We start from the raw sequence: 17,164 nt of genomic DNA on the forward strand, positions 1-17,164 counted from the left end.
CCGATATCTTTTTTCTGCAGCTACACAAACCTTTGCCGTGACAGACTGCATGGTCGATGTGTCGTCATTACATGGTCAATATTTTTAACAACCATAATATATGTGTGTTCAACACATTAGACACAAACATTCATAACTAGTTCATAACCGACCAGTATAAATCAATTTCTATGGTTACACTCACTCAACGGGGACTTTTTATTCTAAACATGCCCACAATATCAAGCCTGTGGAAGTTATTTTCTTCAATGAAGGGAGGAATGGGATTGCAAAGCAGCAGGAATATCAAAAGTTGTGTTATTATACAGTCACTCTAATTCAGGGATGGGAAACTGGAGGCCTGCAGATAATTAAATCGATTTTATTTTTATTTAAATAAATGCAACTAAATGCAAAAGAGTATCTGTTCGTAGAATTCAAAGGCAAACCCAGGTGTCTAGTTTGCTTAGAAACGATATCAGTCATGAAAGATTTCAACTTGAGGCGCCAATACAATTACACCTGCACTGAACATGATGCTGTTGTTGAACTTAATGTTGGGCCACTGTTTTTCAGTTTTATGCCATCAATGATTTGCACGGAGAAAAATATTAATCACTCCTGTGGCTGTTATTTATTTAAAAAAAAAACATGTTGTATTTGTATTTGTATTTGTTTGTATTTATTTACAGTAAGTATAGACATGTTCAAATGCATTTGAGAATGGAAAATATAAAATGTATGTACCGGTATGTTGGCCCATTAACATACTGGGATTCAGTGTGATGGTGGAAGCTGTGTCAGTGCTCCAAAGCCAGAGGCTAGTTTAGTGGAGGCTTAAGCATGGAGTGCTATCCCCCCTGACAGGGAGAGCAGCTTGGAAGGCAGAGTAGCCAGGCAGAGTTAATGTCACATCGCCAATCACGGGACATTTTTTTCATGTAAACTCTGGACTCAGACATGCTTGCAGACCTACAGACCGGGTCCTGACTGGGTCTTGTGGGTGGTCTTTAAATAGTCCCAATAAGATGGAGCGTTATCATTCTTTGTATTACACAAGAAATATATAATTTGTCCAATATCCGTTTCATACACAAGATAGCGACAAAGAGGTAGTGGAAAATAATATTGTGGTGAACCCTGTGAAATCTGCAGCAATAATGGGAGACAACGGTTGGGGCACTTTTTGACCTAGTGGTCCAGTGTCTCTCAGTGGGGGCCAGTGTCTCTCAGTGGGGCCCAGTGTCTCTCAGTGGGGGCCAGTGTCTCTCAGTGCGGGCCAGTGTCTCTCAGTGGGGGCCAGTGTCTCTCAGTGGGGGCCAGTGTCTCTCAGTGGGGGCCAGTGTCTCTCAGTGGGGGCCAGTGTCTTTCAGATGGGACCACTGTCTCTCAGTGGGGGCCAGTGTCTCTCAGATGGGACCACTGTCTCTCAGTGGGGGTCGGTGTCTCTCAGTGGGGGCCAGTGTCTCTCACCTAGCGGGGGCCAGTGTCTCTCAGTGGGGCCCGGTGTCTCTCAGCTAGTGGGAGCCGGTGTCTCTCAGCTAGTGGGGGCCGGTGTCTCCCAGCTTGCTCCTCCAACCCTAACACACTTTTAACGATAATAACCATCAGCATCATCACAGATTTATGGATGCGCACGCATGGATCAATATTGTCGGGATGCGCATGTGCAGAACCGCGTAGCACAATTTGATTTGGAGCCGAGAGAGGCAACACACCTGTTATCTTGCTTAGCATACGGTATTTCCTTCCTTGCATAAAGATTGTTATTTATAGTGTGTAATATATATATATATATATATATATATATAATATATATATATATTTCCTTTTCGATGGAAATGTTTTACCAAGCTTGCCAAGGGTTGTATTTATCTTATAACAACGTCTCGAAGTGAATCACGATCGGTTTGGACACAAGACAAACGTTCAAGCTCAGAAACACATTGTGGTCAGAAAGTGATTCTCTCTCTCTGAAAAGCATTTTCCACAGATCAGAAAGCTGTCCTCATAGGACATGCTTGCATTCGCTCAAATCCAATGCCACCATCTTATCTGTGCTCGTATAGCACCAACCACAGGTATATTTATTTTGGGCAATGGTGACCTAATTCAAAACAAAACGTTTTGGATAGATGTTGAAATTGGTTTTGCATAAATGAACAGTCTGAGAATAATAAGGGGTATTTTTTAACACACAGGCATGAAACCTTATTCTAGTTGAGAGAGAGCTTCGTCTTGACTTTGTGAGTTTATTATGCAACTTGTTTTGTCTCAGATTGAAACAAAAGGTTTGATTATGATTATTTCCTGGTTGAAGATTTTCATATTGATGATTTTAACTTCAAACATCTGCATAGGCCTTAGGGCTCTTTTGAGACCTAAGCCATCCTTCATGACAGATACATTTGTTGACTAAGTGTCACTACATCACAAAAAGGCTACATGGCTACATATACTTGTCAGTACACAGATACTGAGTACAAGTTCTGTTTGCTGTTTATTGCAGGTCATGAATTTGGTGAGGAGTGTAGCTGGCTGGCTGCGGACGAGGAAGTAAGGCAATATATATATTGTCCGAATCATAAATAGAGAATTGAAAAAAGAAAATCTATAGCCGTGTGAAAAAGTCTAAGACCTGAATTACAGGTCTGAATAGATATGCATTGTCATATACGTATGTGCACATGTATGCATACATGTGCACATGCACGTTCTCTATTTCAATTCTCTATTCATGGTTTCATAATGACTGAGTCACCGTTAAAACAAATGAGTTTCAGCTCTAATGCTGCTACTGTCTGTAATATGTTTCTATTTAGATTATTTGTCAGGATATTTTGTTATTATTGTCTGAGTCTGGTTTGAACTAATGCTGGGCTTACACCAAAAGATTTTCACAGTCACAGACTAAAAACTGCAGGAGATAATTTAGCGTTGGATCAAGTGTGATATTTAACAAGGGTTTTGTAGATATGTAGATATGGGGGGTGGAGATGCAGCGACCACAGGAGGTTTGTTAATTTCCTGTTTTGTCAGCAGCACAAGAGACACAAACTTGAAAAAAAAAAAGCAACAACTGCTATTTACAGACTACAGTGCTGTCCTATTATTCGGATGTATGTACTTGATTCAATTGTTTTAATCAAGTACATACAGGGTTCTTCCCGTTCGTCTCGTCCCACCCCTAGTGCTGACAATGTAGTGGGCTGGTCTGGACAGAAAATGCCAGGGCTGAATTTATGTCCCAGTCCACCCCTGTTAAGTACCCCTCAATTAAAACCCCAAAAAAGCATATAAGGATCCACCCTGCAGGTTATTATCCCGGTGAGGCGTTGTATTGACGACAACGCCTCACCGTGGTGGTCACTTGAGAGGAGCAATACTCTGGGTGACGTGCGCGCTGCCTTGTACTTGCGGCGACGTGCGCACTCCCGACACTAATCAATGACAAAGATGGCGGCTGCCGCCGGATCAGGTGAGCTTTCCCCCATTTGTATTATTATTAATCATCATGAGTAATGCCAAGCCTAAGCAAGAGGCAATAGATGCTGTCGTTAAAATGCGGTGCAACCACCGTGGTATTGCACAGACTGTAAGAAACATTTGTTTTAAAGAAGCAATTTAAGGACCATCGCTAGCTGGGTAGCAGCAGTGCAGCAGTGGATTCGAATCTTCCACAGCCTTCCTGCTGGCCAAAGGGGTGAATACACAGGGTTCAGAGAAAATATGATAACAGCAGCCAAGGTGTCATTTTTGTATTTAAAATCAACCTTTAACCTCAATTTGACAGGTTTAATTTCTAACCTCAATCAAGTTAGATGTAAAATAATTGTAATATGGTCGAGCCCATATCGAGTCAACTGCAGGCCTGAAATATTGTATTTTCTTCGTTTAATATAGTTCCCATTATCTACTCTTTTCTGAGGTTATTCACTACCTAAAATGCATAGTTAGTCAGTTAAATGATTGCATGTGTGGTGTAACATTGGCAGTTTTAGCTCGGGGAGATAGTTTGAAAAAACATTGAGTCAGCCCCTATTAATTCCCAAAGCATAAAATTCTATTCAATTTTGCCTTTTGTATATATATATATATATATATATATATATTATGATATATAATCACCAATAAAATTGCTTTGAATTTACAAAAACATCAGGCTTAATAAATCAAGTCAGACGAAGCAGCCTTAGCCTCATTTTCAGTCGGCTCTATTACCACGCTGATTCCTAAATTATCACACTGCACATTAAAAGGGCTTAATCCTTAATTTGGTGGTACAAATTTGGTCGCACCCCTTTATTAAGCGTGAAGATGTCCTTTGCCACGTACCATCCATAGGTGTTCATTCATTTGAGCAGATTCCCTTACTTTAAATAAGTTATAAAATGTTTTTATGGCACAGGGGGTTTATTTTATTTTAATGCCACTGCCTTGACACCTTTCCTCACAAACTGGGTAATATTTTCCAATTGCAACTACTTCTCTTTTCGAAAATAGTACATTTCATTGCTCTTGAATAGCGCTAGTGCAATTTCATTGAAACTTTGGACAATGTGCAAACCCTTTTTTTGTTTTATGATGAAGGCAGTGTATCTTCATTGAAACTTAAGTGGGTCGTGTTTCCAAATAGGGCACTCACACCGGCTCCCAATAAAGCTGCGCTATAACTTCCAGCACTGAACAAAACCTAGGAAGTGTACGTGCAGCGATATCCATTACTACACAGAACACAGTCGATTTAGGTAACTTCTTTACCAACACAGATAAATACCTAAATGGACTCCTCTGACGTGTGTGGTCCTTCCACTGCGCAAAGCCTCCGGACGGAGCTCTGGGGATCGTCTTTAACATTGGCTCGGCCAAAAGATTATCACTCTGCTGAATCATACATTATCACTCTGCTGATTCATACATTATCACTCTGCTGATTCATACATTATCACTCTGCTGATTATCACTCTGCTGATTCATACATTATCACTCTGATGATTCATACATTATCACTGCTGATTCATGCATTCTCACTCTGCTGATCATACATTATCACTCTACTGATTCATACATCATCACTGCTGATTCATACATTATCGCTCAGTGTTTCCCCACAGACCAGGTATCAATGTGTGATGCCCCCCTTGCAGGGGGGGGGTTGCATTTTGTGCGCGAACAATCGCGCACAAAATACAGTTCAAAGTTTACCGGACCACTTCCCGATCTCCAGTCCCTGCTGCAGAGCGAATTCAAATCGCCGGCAGAACGGGCTGGGGGTCTAACACCGTAATATATATAAACTATAAACGCATTTCACATTAATCGCAAATAGCCCACTGCTTCGGGTTTTCCTTTGTAGGCGCGTTGAGGAGGAGGAGCGGGCGAATCCGCTGTCAGTGCTTGTGCATGTATCCGTGATACGCGGGTTTATCCATTAAGTGGTAGTGTATACGCGCACCATTGGCATGTATGCGCGCTTGTCTCTGTGTGCGTGTGTGAACGAAAATGACGGTGAGAAAGAGTGCTATGCGGAGATGAATGAACGGATATTTATTATTCAAAATCGCGTAAAATAAAATAAAAGCAGAATCAATTTGTGGTGCTGGGTGTTCATTCTGTGACGGTGCTCACATATTGGTCTATGTATGGGAAACACTCACTGCTGATTTAGGAATGCACAAGGAAAGGATGCAAACGTCTAGAATCATTAATGCTAATTGTTAATTTGTTCATCAGCCCTGTTCATTGTGTTTGTTGTGAAGGTGTTAAAGTTCCCCGCAACTTCCGGCTGATGGAGGAGCTGGAGGAGGGCCAGAAGGGAGGCGGAGACGGCACAGTGAGCTGGGGTCTGGAGGACGACGACGACATGACCCTCACCTACTGGAACGGGATGATCCTGGGGCCCTCGAGGGTGAGGGCTATGTTACCAACAACGTTACCACACTATTTATGAACTGCTGTCTCGCTCTGCGCTTGAAGGCGTTAGCTAAAAGTTAGCCAGCATTCATGTTGTCGGGTGCAACTTCGCTGTGACTGGCTTTGGTAGAGAAAGAAAAGAGCAGGATTGCCGTTTGGAAGTATTTTGGCTTTGGGGCCATATACCAAGGAAATTCAGAAGACTCATAAACTCGTAAACCCATTTGCAAGCGAGGATACAGAGACACATTTAGGGAAGTATCTGAAGGACCGAAATGTTGACATCTTTGAAGAATTTGGAGAGGTGTGTGAAAGCTCCTCTTTTAACATCACTGAAGCATTATCCGGGTCCTGGTAAGTCTTTAAACGTAGGGTAAATCATGTGACACACCATCATAGCCATTGTTATCTAAGACGATTCCAACCCAAAGCAAAATAAGAAGCATTGAACAAAGAGAGAGTTTTGTGTTTCAGAACTGTGCACATGCACAGCAACAGCAATCTTTTTCCCGTCATTTGACTTACACAAACTATACATTTTATGAAAGCTGAGCCTCCACTGATTCCAACAGTCAAAACACGTGTCATTATGAATAAAACTCGGAAATAATAACTCAAGAACAAACTACACTTTTTCATTTTACAAACAAACGATTATATCTTAAATTCATCTTTGTTGTTTTTGTCCTCGGAGTGTTTTGATTGCTTAAAAAAAGAAAAGCTGTATTTGATGGCTTAAAACCAGTGTTAACAGATAATCCAGTGTCTGGGACCAATTTTGCAACTGAACACGGTGTTTACAATCAGTGGCTAACTGTACGTTCACACCAAAAGCTATAAAGCGTTTTGAACGCTTGAGCGATAGCTTCAAAGCTGTAAAGCTGTAAATGAGAGTTGAAAACAGCTCAACTCTATGCAAATGAGCTAGTAGCGTTTCAGCTGTAAACGACCGCCAGGCAATCGGAATGTAGTTGTCTCTCGCAGGCGTGGGTCCCAGTAAACATACGCGCAAGAGCGATATTAGCTGTAAATATTTTTGACAGCGTTGCGTTTTGAGCTATTCTGTGATTTTGCATCTTTTACAGCTTTCTGTACAGTAAGAGAAGGTTTCTGAAATAGCTAAATTGTCTTCAATGAACACTTGTCCTTCATCGCCATCCTGTGGCAGTAAGCTGCATTTGCAAGTGTTTGGCTTGGTGTCATTCAAATGTATTTTCCCGGACCTTTCAATACAGGGGTCAAGTGTCAAAATTCCACAATGGGTTCCCAAGAGATCTGCCTGTTTATGTCTCATAACATAACACTTTCGCCTGAACCTACCTCTACTTAAACCTCTATCTATACTCTACTTCACTTTATTGGCATCAAATATTGACCCAGGTACTCATCCGATGTTGTGCTATTGCCCTAGGGCTACCAACTGATGACACTATGACATGTCATTTATTTAAGGCGGATATAAATCTTCCACTTATGCTGTGTTCTAGCTATATTCACTCCAACCAATTACTATCCACATTGAATGTTTAACATGTACAAACATCTTTCTTTTGGTACCAAGATTACATATCATAGCCCTTGCAGTTTTTGAGATGTATTTCTGAAAAAATATTTAAAGTTCACCATGTGGTCTTGAAAATGGTATAGAATATCAATATTCTTCAAAGTATTGTATCGAAGTTAGAAAACCCAGTATTTAGATGACACTAGTGTGTGCTGTTACAGGAGCTCTAATAATAGTAGTGTGTACTGGTACTAGAATGTATTGATAGTGGTGTACTGGTACTAGAGCTGTAATGTGTACTGATACTAGAGCTGTTGTCACAATACTGGATTTTCTAACTTTGATACAATACCTTACATGAAGGGCATCTGAAATAATTTCAGATTTTAGATTTATTTTTACCTTGTGCATTTTCAGTTGGTAGCCCTGTAATACTATGAGACCCAAACAGGTATTTATCTTGAGAAACCATTGTACACTTTTGACACTTGAAAGGTTTATTTAAAGTTCAGGGGAAATATGACTGAATGACGCCAAGCCAAACAATAGCAATCACTCCATATGGCAACTAGATGGCGATGAAGGGCATTTATTGTGATTGAAGGCTTTTTATCTATTTCCTCAGAAACTTTCTCTTGGTCATTGATTGTAAACACCATGTTAGTTGCAAAATTGGGCCCAGACACTGGATTCTCTTTTATGGTGTTTATATTCAATCAGACTCCACTTAGAGGACAAAAACAACAAATACCAATGTAAGACATGCTTTTAGGTTGTAAAAAGAAAAGGGGAAGTTTGTTCTTGATTGTTTTTTTGAGTTGTTTTTTTTGGTGAATCTTTGGTCTGAACTGGGCTTAACCCAGTTCAGACCAAAGATTCACCTTGCAACGGCTTGCAACGAGACGGTTTTAGAACGTCGCAGGGGCGGTGTGAACGGGTCGTTGCAAGCCGTTGCAAGGAGTTGCAAGGGGGCGTCGCAAGGAGTCGCCAGAGATTGAACATGTCAAATCGCAAGGTCCAGTTTTAGAACGCGGCGATTTAACTATTTCTCCTCAGCCAATCACAGCACAGAACAACTTGTACGTCACGGCCTTACTCCGTCCCGGTACCGTACTGTCCACTCCAGCATACAAATATCCGAGGATGGCCGACTTCTGGTCCGAGGAGAGGGAGGAGAATTTAATTCGCTTGCTGGAGGAGCAACCTGTCCTTTACGACGTTGGCAGTAAGGGGTATAGCAACAGGGACAGCAAGAAGAAAGCATGTGGCGACATTGCAGTGGCACTTGGTGTGGTGTTTTAAAGCGTCTTAGAGTACCATATTAAGCGCTATATAAATTTCATTTATTATTATTAAGTTCAACTCGTGACCGTGTTAACTGGTGACCATTGGCCGAATGCGTCGGTTGTTGTCGTGGCTACGCCAGCTGTTGGAAATCGGGCCAGACACGTAGCTGTCGTTGCGAATGCCTCTTTGATTTGTCTTTCAATAAAAAGTCAAAAACATTCCCATCTCATTCGTATTTGGAGTGTAATTGGAAGAAACTTGTCACGTAGAACCGTTTTAAGCCAAAATAAATGAAAAACGAATGCTTAAAATAAGATACATTGCGGGATTCGAACTCATACTATCGTGGGGGGGGATATTAATAAGGTCGGATTTCATTCCGATGTACCGTGGACCCACATAGAAAATCTCGGCAATTTTTTTTATAAATTCTTTGTGAAAACACGAAAGGCAGCCAGATCAACTTGTGAACTTGCGTTCACAGTTGCTAGGAAAACCACCTACCGTTGCAGCGCGTTGCAGCCAGTGTGAACTGCCCAGTTTTAGAACGTCGCAGCCCGTCTCGTCGCAAGGCGTCGCAAGGAGTTGCAAGTCGTTGCAAGGTGAATCTTTGGTCTGAATTGGGCTTATTCAGAGTGATATGGTTTGGAATGTTTGAATCAGTGGAGGCTCTAATGATTTCATATAATTGTGTAGGTCAACTAACCTGAAAAAGATTGCTGTTATAGTGCATGTGCACAGTTCTGAAACACAACACTTTTTGTGGCATACTTCTTATTTTGCTTTGGGTTGGAATCGTGTTTTGTTTACCTTACAATGGCTTTGATCGACTTAAAGTTGAGACATTCATCTTTCTGGGGTTGGGTCACATGATTTCTCCTATGTTTAAATGCCTTATAACATCTATACCCGGACCCGGATAATGCTTCAGTGACGTTAAGAGAGGAGCTTTCACCAACTTCTCACATTCTTTAATGATGTCAACATTTCGGTCCTTCAGATGCTTCCCTAAATGTGTCTCTGTAGCATCGATACTGCAGAGAATCATTATTGAAACAGTTTCAAATATTCAGCATAGATATTTATCGAAATAGCTATATTTTTGACAAAACTACTCTACCAAAATGCTGTATCAAAAATAATGATTGTGTCCATAAGCATAATCAGCCTTGTTTGCTTGTCCATAGTTGCTGAAGGTTTGGAAACCTCGATTGCAGCTGTGTTTTAAAGCCGCTATAAATGGCCCTCGTTTGACGATGCACTGGGCTTGTAATGCAAACTGTTCTTCTCGTCTTTGCAGACCATCTATGAGAACCGGATCTACAGTCTGAAGGTTGAATGTGGACAAAAATACCCTGAGATCCCTCCTGTGGTCCGCTTTGTGACCAAGATCAACCTGAGTGGAGTGCACACCAACGGTTTGGTAAGTCACGCACACGCACGTTTTTGGTGATACCTGGGAGAATGTCGGCTTTGGAAATTAGCTACGCGCAAATAACTAGGCGACAAATGCCTGTGTAACACTGAAAAGTATGTAATCGATGCATCAAAAACATATAGTATGCTAATGCACTGAACATAGATTCACATACATGTATTCCTGTATAAGGCAAAATGCATATATCCGTACAGGCATGTCGCTAAAGGTTTAGGATCGCATACGCTAAATAGACTACTTTTGCTCGTCCAGCATTTATGGCCGATGGTTAAATCCTAATCCTGCATTCCTTGACCTTGGCGACATGGGGCTCAGGGGGTAGATCAGGTTGGATGCTAACTGGAAGGTTGCTAATCCCGGTTCGTGTGTCGAGTGTCGAGGTGTCCCTGAGCAAGACGCCTCACCCTGATTGCTCCCGACGAGCAGGTTGTCGCCTTGCATGGTTGACACCGCCGTCGGTGTGTAAATGTGTCCGTGAATGGATGAATGGGTGCATGAATGGGTGAATGTTAGGCAATAATGTAGAAGCGCTTTGAGTGGCCACCGGTTAGAAAAGCGCTGTGTAAATGCAGTCCATTTACCATTTGCCCTTCATTACCCTGCAGGTGGACACCAAGGCTGTGCCGGTGCTGACCAAGTGGCAGCACTCCTACAACATTCGCAAGGTGCTGCAGGAGCTGAGGAACCTGATGATGTGCAAAGAGAACATGAAGCTGCCCCAGCCCCCGGAGGGCCAGATGTACAACAACTGAGGCTCCCCACTGCCGAACCACATTGACGCACACAAACATTCACACACCAGCGCAGACGAAAACACGCACATAAACCCAGGCATACACACACAGGAACACAGGCGCTGCAGAGGTCCCACATGCACACTTATTATGCAGGGTATTATTTAAAAACACGATGCATCTATTAAAAGCACTCCACTATTTAACCCGAACACATGACGCAGACTACTTATAAAAATCACACACACAGATGATGCCGACTATTATTTTAAAATCACAAATATATTATGCAGACTACTAAGTAAAAAAAACTAACTAAAGACAATGTTTTTTAGACTGACTCCTTGTATTCTCCAAGACTATTGGCTCTCCAAGACCCTGCCCACTTGACTTGAACCCCTCCGACTTCCCTTCCTCCTCTCCACGGATGTGGAACACACACACACAGCAGCTGCTGGAGGAGGCGGGGTCACTGACCGGCCCTCCCCCGGCCCCGTCGACCGGCCCCAGCCGCTGTCCTGACCTTAAGAGTTGCACCGCAACGCTTACCGCTTAAAGGTGCATGCACCACAGTCCAAGAACGAGGGTTTTCTGTCCATTGTTTTGTTGTTCCACTTCCAGATTGTAAAATAACTCAACAAAAAGACCAACAAGTTCGTGCATATGGAAGGCGCACTGGAAGTGGACGATGGTGTCTGTTCCTCTGTAATTTATGGCTTCTGCTGAGGTTTGGAAAGCGGTCTTGCTGTTCCGTCGTGGGGTCGGGATGATTGTTCTGGGGTCGAGACCCATTTTTATCGTGGAATGGTTTCGGCAAAGGGGTCACCAGCCACGCACCTTGTTTTCTTTGAATGTATGTGTTGTATATTTTAAATGTCCTCAACTCTTTAATATCCCAATGATGTGAATTAGCGGGGACCTATTTGAATGGGCGCATGTGCGCTACATTGGGGAGGGGCACTTTCCTGTGCTTAGTCTAGCGTCATACGTATCCACAGGGCACTCGTGGCTCATCACTCATGGTCTCTGCCCTCTGTGTGTGCCATATGGTTCATAGCGCTTTGTCATCCTGATGGGTTATTAGTAAAATCAGGGTCTTGCGGCCGTTGGGGTTGCTAACCACGCACTCCAAGGATTCCCAATGTGTTCGTCGAACACGTCCATTTGTGCCATAATGTTTTTGCCTCCCATGATGATGACTCCGCCGCCCGGGTGCCGTTGTCGGTAGTGGGGGGACGTTTCTGTTTACTGGGGATTTCTTGTTTTTTTTGCAGTTTATTTGATCGTGGCTGACCTGTGTTTGTTGTCACCATGTATGAAATCCCTGCTAAAGATCCCCACTGAACGCTCAGCATACGGCTTCTATGTTTTATAAGGGGTGTGAACTTAGATAGGATGACGTTTACCTGTTGCATGGTTTTTATTTGAATTAAACTTCATTACTTTTGCACTTCTTGGTCGCCTGGGTCTGTTATTTGTTGGAAACGGATTACTGTAATTTTCAATTTTCCTTCTCTACCGATGGATAATAAGACCATAGGTCAGCCATTTCAATAATATTCCCACTCTAGCTTTACAAGAGGTGGATAAAAAGCCTTTAATGGAGCTTGTTATAGAGATATAATGAACACAAATTAACGTCTTTGTTAAAAACAAGTCTGCTCTAACCGCTGTTTGAAACTGGTTGCCAAAAGTTTGTGTATGTATATGTACATTGAATTTCCTTCTGTACTTTATATCCCATTCTTCTGGTGAACAGAATAATCGCTGTCACAGGCACAGTGAAAGTAATGCAACCGGGTGAAAGTATACAGTCTCATCCATCAAACGCAGACCGCCTTCAGTGACAACACAAGCTGTTCAACCGCAGTGTAGGTTTGGGGAATGGTGGAGGGGGGGGGTTCTTCTCGTCTGTCTTTGGGTTGTCACAGACGCCGTAGAGGATTAGGAAGCCCAAAACCGTGCCCTCTCATTCAACAGCTGTTGCTGCTTCTACAATTCTCCGGCTTTCCCCCGCCGTTACTGCAGAGATCCATAAGAAACAGGCCAGGCTAGTGCAGGGGGCCAGCTGTCTGCAGTTCTATCTGACCCTCTGTCAGTGTCATGGTGTTCCCTGGATCATCCCGTTATTAAAGAACACGAATCACTAGAAAGACTACAATCTGCCTCAACTTCTCTCGGCCGTCCCGTTTGAGTTCACGTTTCGTTCTGCAGTTGTCTTCAACGGCGTAACAAAGCGCAGAGACAAAACCAAAATGGACAGCTCCTCAATCACTGTAATCGTATCTGCTGTGATGGCTAGGCCGTCCAGCCGCTCTAAACTGTATCAAAAACAAAAGGAGGTAATGGCAGCTTCCCCCTTTTCAATCAGTGTACTGTTTTTTTGTGTCCACCCCCCCCCCCCCACCGCAAGCCATTTAGTCTATGGCACACCTGTCTGTCCTCTTTGAGAGAGAACACTGAATAGTTTATTTAGTACTTTAAAGTACTGGGTAAAAGTAACTACTGCAGTATTGCCACACGCAAGATAATGTTTTTTGGGTAAATATAAAATCTTTAATTTCCAAAATAAAAGGTTATGTGTCCTATTATGTAGCCATATTTGAAAATATATTCACAAATTGGCCAACTCTTGAGCAGTGAAACTTGATGTCCTCGTTATATCCAGAACGACCCAATTAACATATGAGATATCTCCAGTTAAGCGCCATCTCCATAATTAACTCCAGAGTCTGATTGCACTCCATTTGTTACATTCAGATGTAAAATGCAGTGATGAGTGCACCAGTTGTGGGAAGAATCAGATGGTCCATGACACACACGCACACACACACACACACACACACACACACCCTCCCACGTCTATTCGCTCAACCTTATGTGTGTGTTTGTGCGCAAGGCCTGGGCCAGAGCAGTTTGGAGAACCCATCTGCTCACCGGGTCAATATAACTCACAAACACACTTTTGACACAGGCCTGGACCCCATGGCGAGAATGCCAATTAGGAAAATGAGACAGACTGTTTGCACTATGTTGATTTGCATTTTCTATGGTCGACACATGGTTTTAATGCCTGAGGTATAAAAATAACAAATCTTGCATTAAATTTCATGAAATAAAGAAGCTGTTGAAGACTCAATGCTGAGGATATATACCAAGCATCCTGAAACTGTTTTCCCAATCGTCGTTATCCAGTAAAATGAATGCAAAGGACACCGATGTCCTTTGCATTCATTATACAGCTGCACCCTTTCTCCCAAGACACAATTTATTCAGTCTCTACTGGTTTCTACTTCATCAGACTGGTCCTTTTAGGTGTTTTGAAGTAAATCTTTACAAATCTAAATCCTTCATTCCAGTTTAATAAAAAAAATCAAATAATAATAATTCATTTAATTTATGTATTACTTTTCAAGACAGCCAAAGTGCTTTACATACTGAATGTGTGTGTGTGTGTGTGTGTGTGTGTGTGTGTGTGTGTGTGTGTGTGTGTGTGTGTGTGTGTGTGTGTGTGTGTGTGTGTGTGTGTGTGTGTGTGTGTGATATCACCCCCACAGCCACAACCTCATCCAAAATAATTCAGATTTGAGACACAAGTTAGCCGAACACACACACACACACGCGCACACGCACACACACACACGCACACACAGACAGGTCGTGGTTCTGGATTGGCCCGGCTGAGACATAGACACAGGCATGGCCGTACGATGACCGAATGCCTTCCCCCCTCGTTACATGCAGGCACATACACACACACACACACGCATGCATGCATACCCACACAAGTGCACACACACACATACACACACACACACACGCACACACGGACAGGTTTGGGTTCTGGATTGGCCCAGCTGAGGCACAGACACAGGCATGGCCGCAAGATGACCGAATGCCTTCCCCCCTTGCTACATGCACACACACACACACACACACACACACACACACACACACACACACACACACACACACACACACACACACACACACACACACACACACACACACACACACACACATGCACGTACGCACCAACGCATTCGCACACATACACATTCACTCCACTTCTTCACACACACACTGCCTCCCAGACCATTATGAAACAGCCAGCAGATGGCTGAGGGACAAAGGGTGTGAGGGTGAGAGGCCCCGGCCCCCCTCCTCCCCACACACTCTTAATACAGACACTCTCCAGCCACCCCTTTTATCCCCACACTCACACATCCCCTTATCCAACAACTTTACACCATGCGCAGCCCCCCGTCTGTCTGTATGGGCATAGCTCCACAGCTGCCCTTTATCAGAGTCCTTGTAACCCTTCATTCAGCCACCACACATCCCCCTTGCTCTGATTTCACGTTGTTTTTCTCGTTCCGCGGATGCTGCTGTTTGAATTCCCGTCCCGAAGCTGTCATCTTGGTGAAATGAGCAGAAAAGCAAAAAAATGACATTAGCCTAATGATTGTCCGTCCGCGTTGGGGGACGGACAATCCCCACCCCACCCCACCACCCAACCTCTCCTTGATTCTACACGTAATGCTCCTGCACAGTGCATTGAGCTGGCCCGCGATGAGGGGCTATTTGGCAAAGAGCCATTTAGTGGAAGTGCTCTCATGGCCACCGAATGACACTTGTGGAGACAATGTCAGCACCCCCCCCACCCTGTGACACCATCAGTTGATTGTATATTGAATAGAACTGGAGAGGAGTGATGTAGGGTTATGCCCCCCCCCCCCATACCCCCATACCCCTTACCAAAGATTCTGCAGCATTACTGGCAATGTGAAATGTCTGCGTTGAAAAGAAGAGAATCCTCTGGTTCAGTGGAGGTCCCTCCATCAATATCTGCTGCCAAGGACACCCGGACAGGAGGGCGTTCAGCCAATGAAACAGGACGTTTTTTATGAATCATTAATGAGCAGGAAGCCTGAGTACTTCTTACGAGCCATGGCATTATTATGGGCATGTTTTTATTGATAAACTTTCAAGAAAAAAACAACCTTAGAAAAACCTGTCAGTGAGTTGATGCCCTTCTTCATATTTCGGAAGCCTTCTTTATAACCCGAGGGATCATCTGTGGAGAGTCAGGGTCCTTCCTGTCTGTCGGTTGTCTCCCTGGTTTGCTGTATGTTTCACAGCTTTATTTCAGCATCTCTTCTACAAAGGCTGCTGGCTCATAATCCATGGGTTGATAATTAGGTTTTTTAACCGAGCACTATTGCTTTATCCTTTTCACACCTTGATCATTCAATGCAAAGGTTATTCCATTCAGTTAAATTTTTCAATTCAAGTTCATTCTTAATGAAACCACAGCACATTTTATTTTAAGACATAAGTTTAAAACATTAAGTACATGACTATTAAACATCTACTTGAAAGAAAAAATAAATAATCTAAGTTCTTTCAGATATAGAGAACAGCTGTAGCACCAACCCCCACCTCTCTCACACACACACACACACACACACACACACACACACACACACACACACACACACACACACACACACACACACACACACACACACACACACGGGGGCATTAACACACATCCCCACCACACACACACACAGTTTGAGAAGAGAAGACAGGAGCTTGACGTATTGGATTTACGAGTCTCTGAAAGGGAGATGGTTCTGTGCCTTTTATCACAATCGAGGCTGACTAGATTAAAATGTAGTTGTACAGCCCCTCCTTTCCCTAAACCTCCACTCTCCCCCCCACAGAGCCCCACTCTGCTCCACCTCCATCACCTAACCCTCTCCACTCTGCTCCACCTCCATCACCTAACCCTCTCCACTCTGCTCCACCTCCATCACCCAACCCTCTCCACTCTGCTCCACCTCCATCACCCAACCCTCTCCACTCTGCTCCACCTCCATCACCTAACCCTCTCCACTCTGCTCCACCTCCATCACCTAACCCTCTCCACTCTGCTCCACCTCCATCACCGAACCCTCTCCACTCTGCTCCACCTCCATCACCTAACCCTCTCCACTCTGCTCCACCTCCATCACCTAACCCTCTCCACTCTGCTCCACCTCCATCACCTAACCCTCTCCACTCTGCTCCACCTCCATCACCTAACCCTCTCCACTCTGCTCCACCTCCATCACCTAACCCTCTCCACTCTGCTCCACCTCCATCACCTAACCCTCTCCACTCTGCTCCACCTCCATCACCTAACCCTCTCCACTCTGCTCCACCTCCATCACCTAACCCTCTCCACTCTGCTCCACCTCCATCACCTAACCCTCCCCACTCTGCTCCACCTCCATCACCTAACCCTCTCAACTCTGCTCCACC

The 17,164-nt window shown here is 43.7% G+C and overlaps 1 protein-coding gene across 1 annotated transcript; it reads left to right on the forward strand.

Moving 5' to 3' along the window:
• Positions 1–3,313: 3,313 nt before the first annotated feature.
• Positions 3,314–12,319, forward strand: LOC130371363 (ubiquitin-conjugating enzyme E2 variant 2-like). Its single transcript, XM_056577162.1, has 4 exons — positions 3,314–3,457; positions 5,739–5,887; positions 9,984–10,106; positions 10,727–12,319. Exons 1-4 carry the CDS (start codon positions 3,427–3,429, stop codon positions 10,871–10,873), a joined length of 450 nt encoding a protein of 149 aa, XP_056433137.1. The 5' UTR covers positions 3,314–3,426; the 3' UTR covers positions 10,874–12,319.
• Positions 12,320–17,164: the final 4,845 nt, after the last annotated feature.

Source organism: Gadus chalcogrammus, chromosome 1 (assembly GCF_026213295.1).
Source record: "Gadus chalcogrammus isolate NIFS_2021 chromosome 1, NIFS_Gcha_1.0, whole genome shotgun sequence".
Classification (NCBI taxonomy): Eukaryota; Metazoa; Chordata; class Actinopteri; order Gadiformes; family Gadidae; genus Gadus; species Gadus chalcogrammus.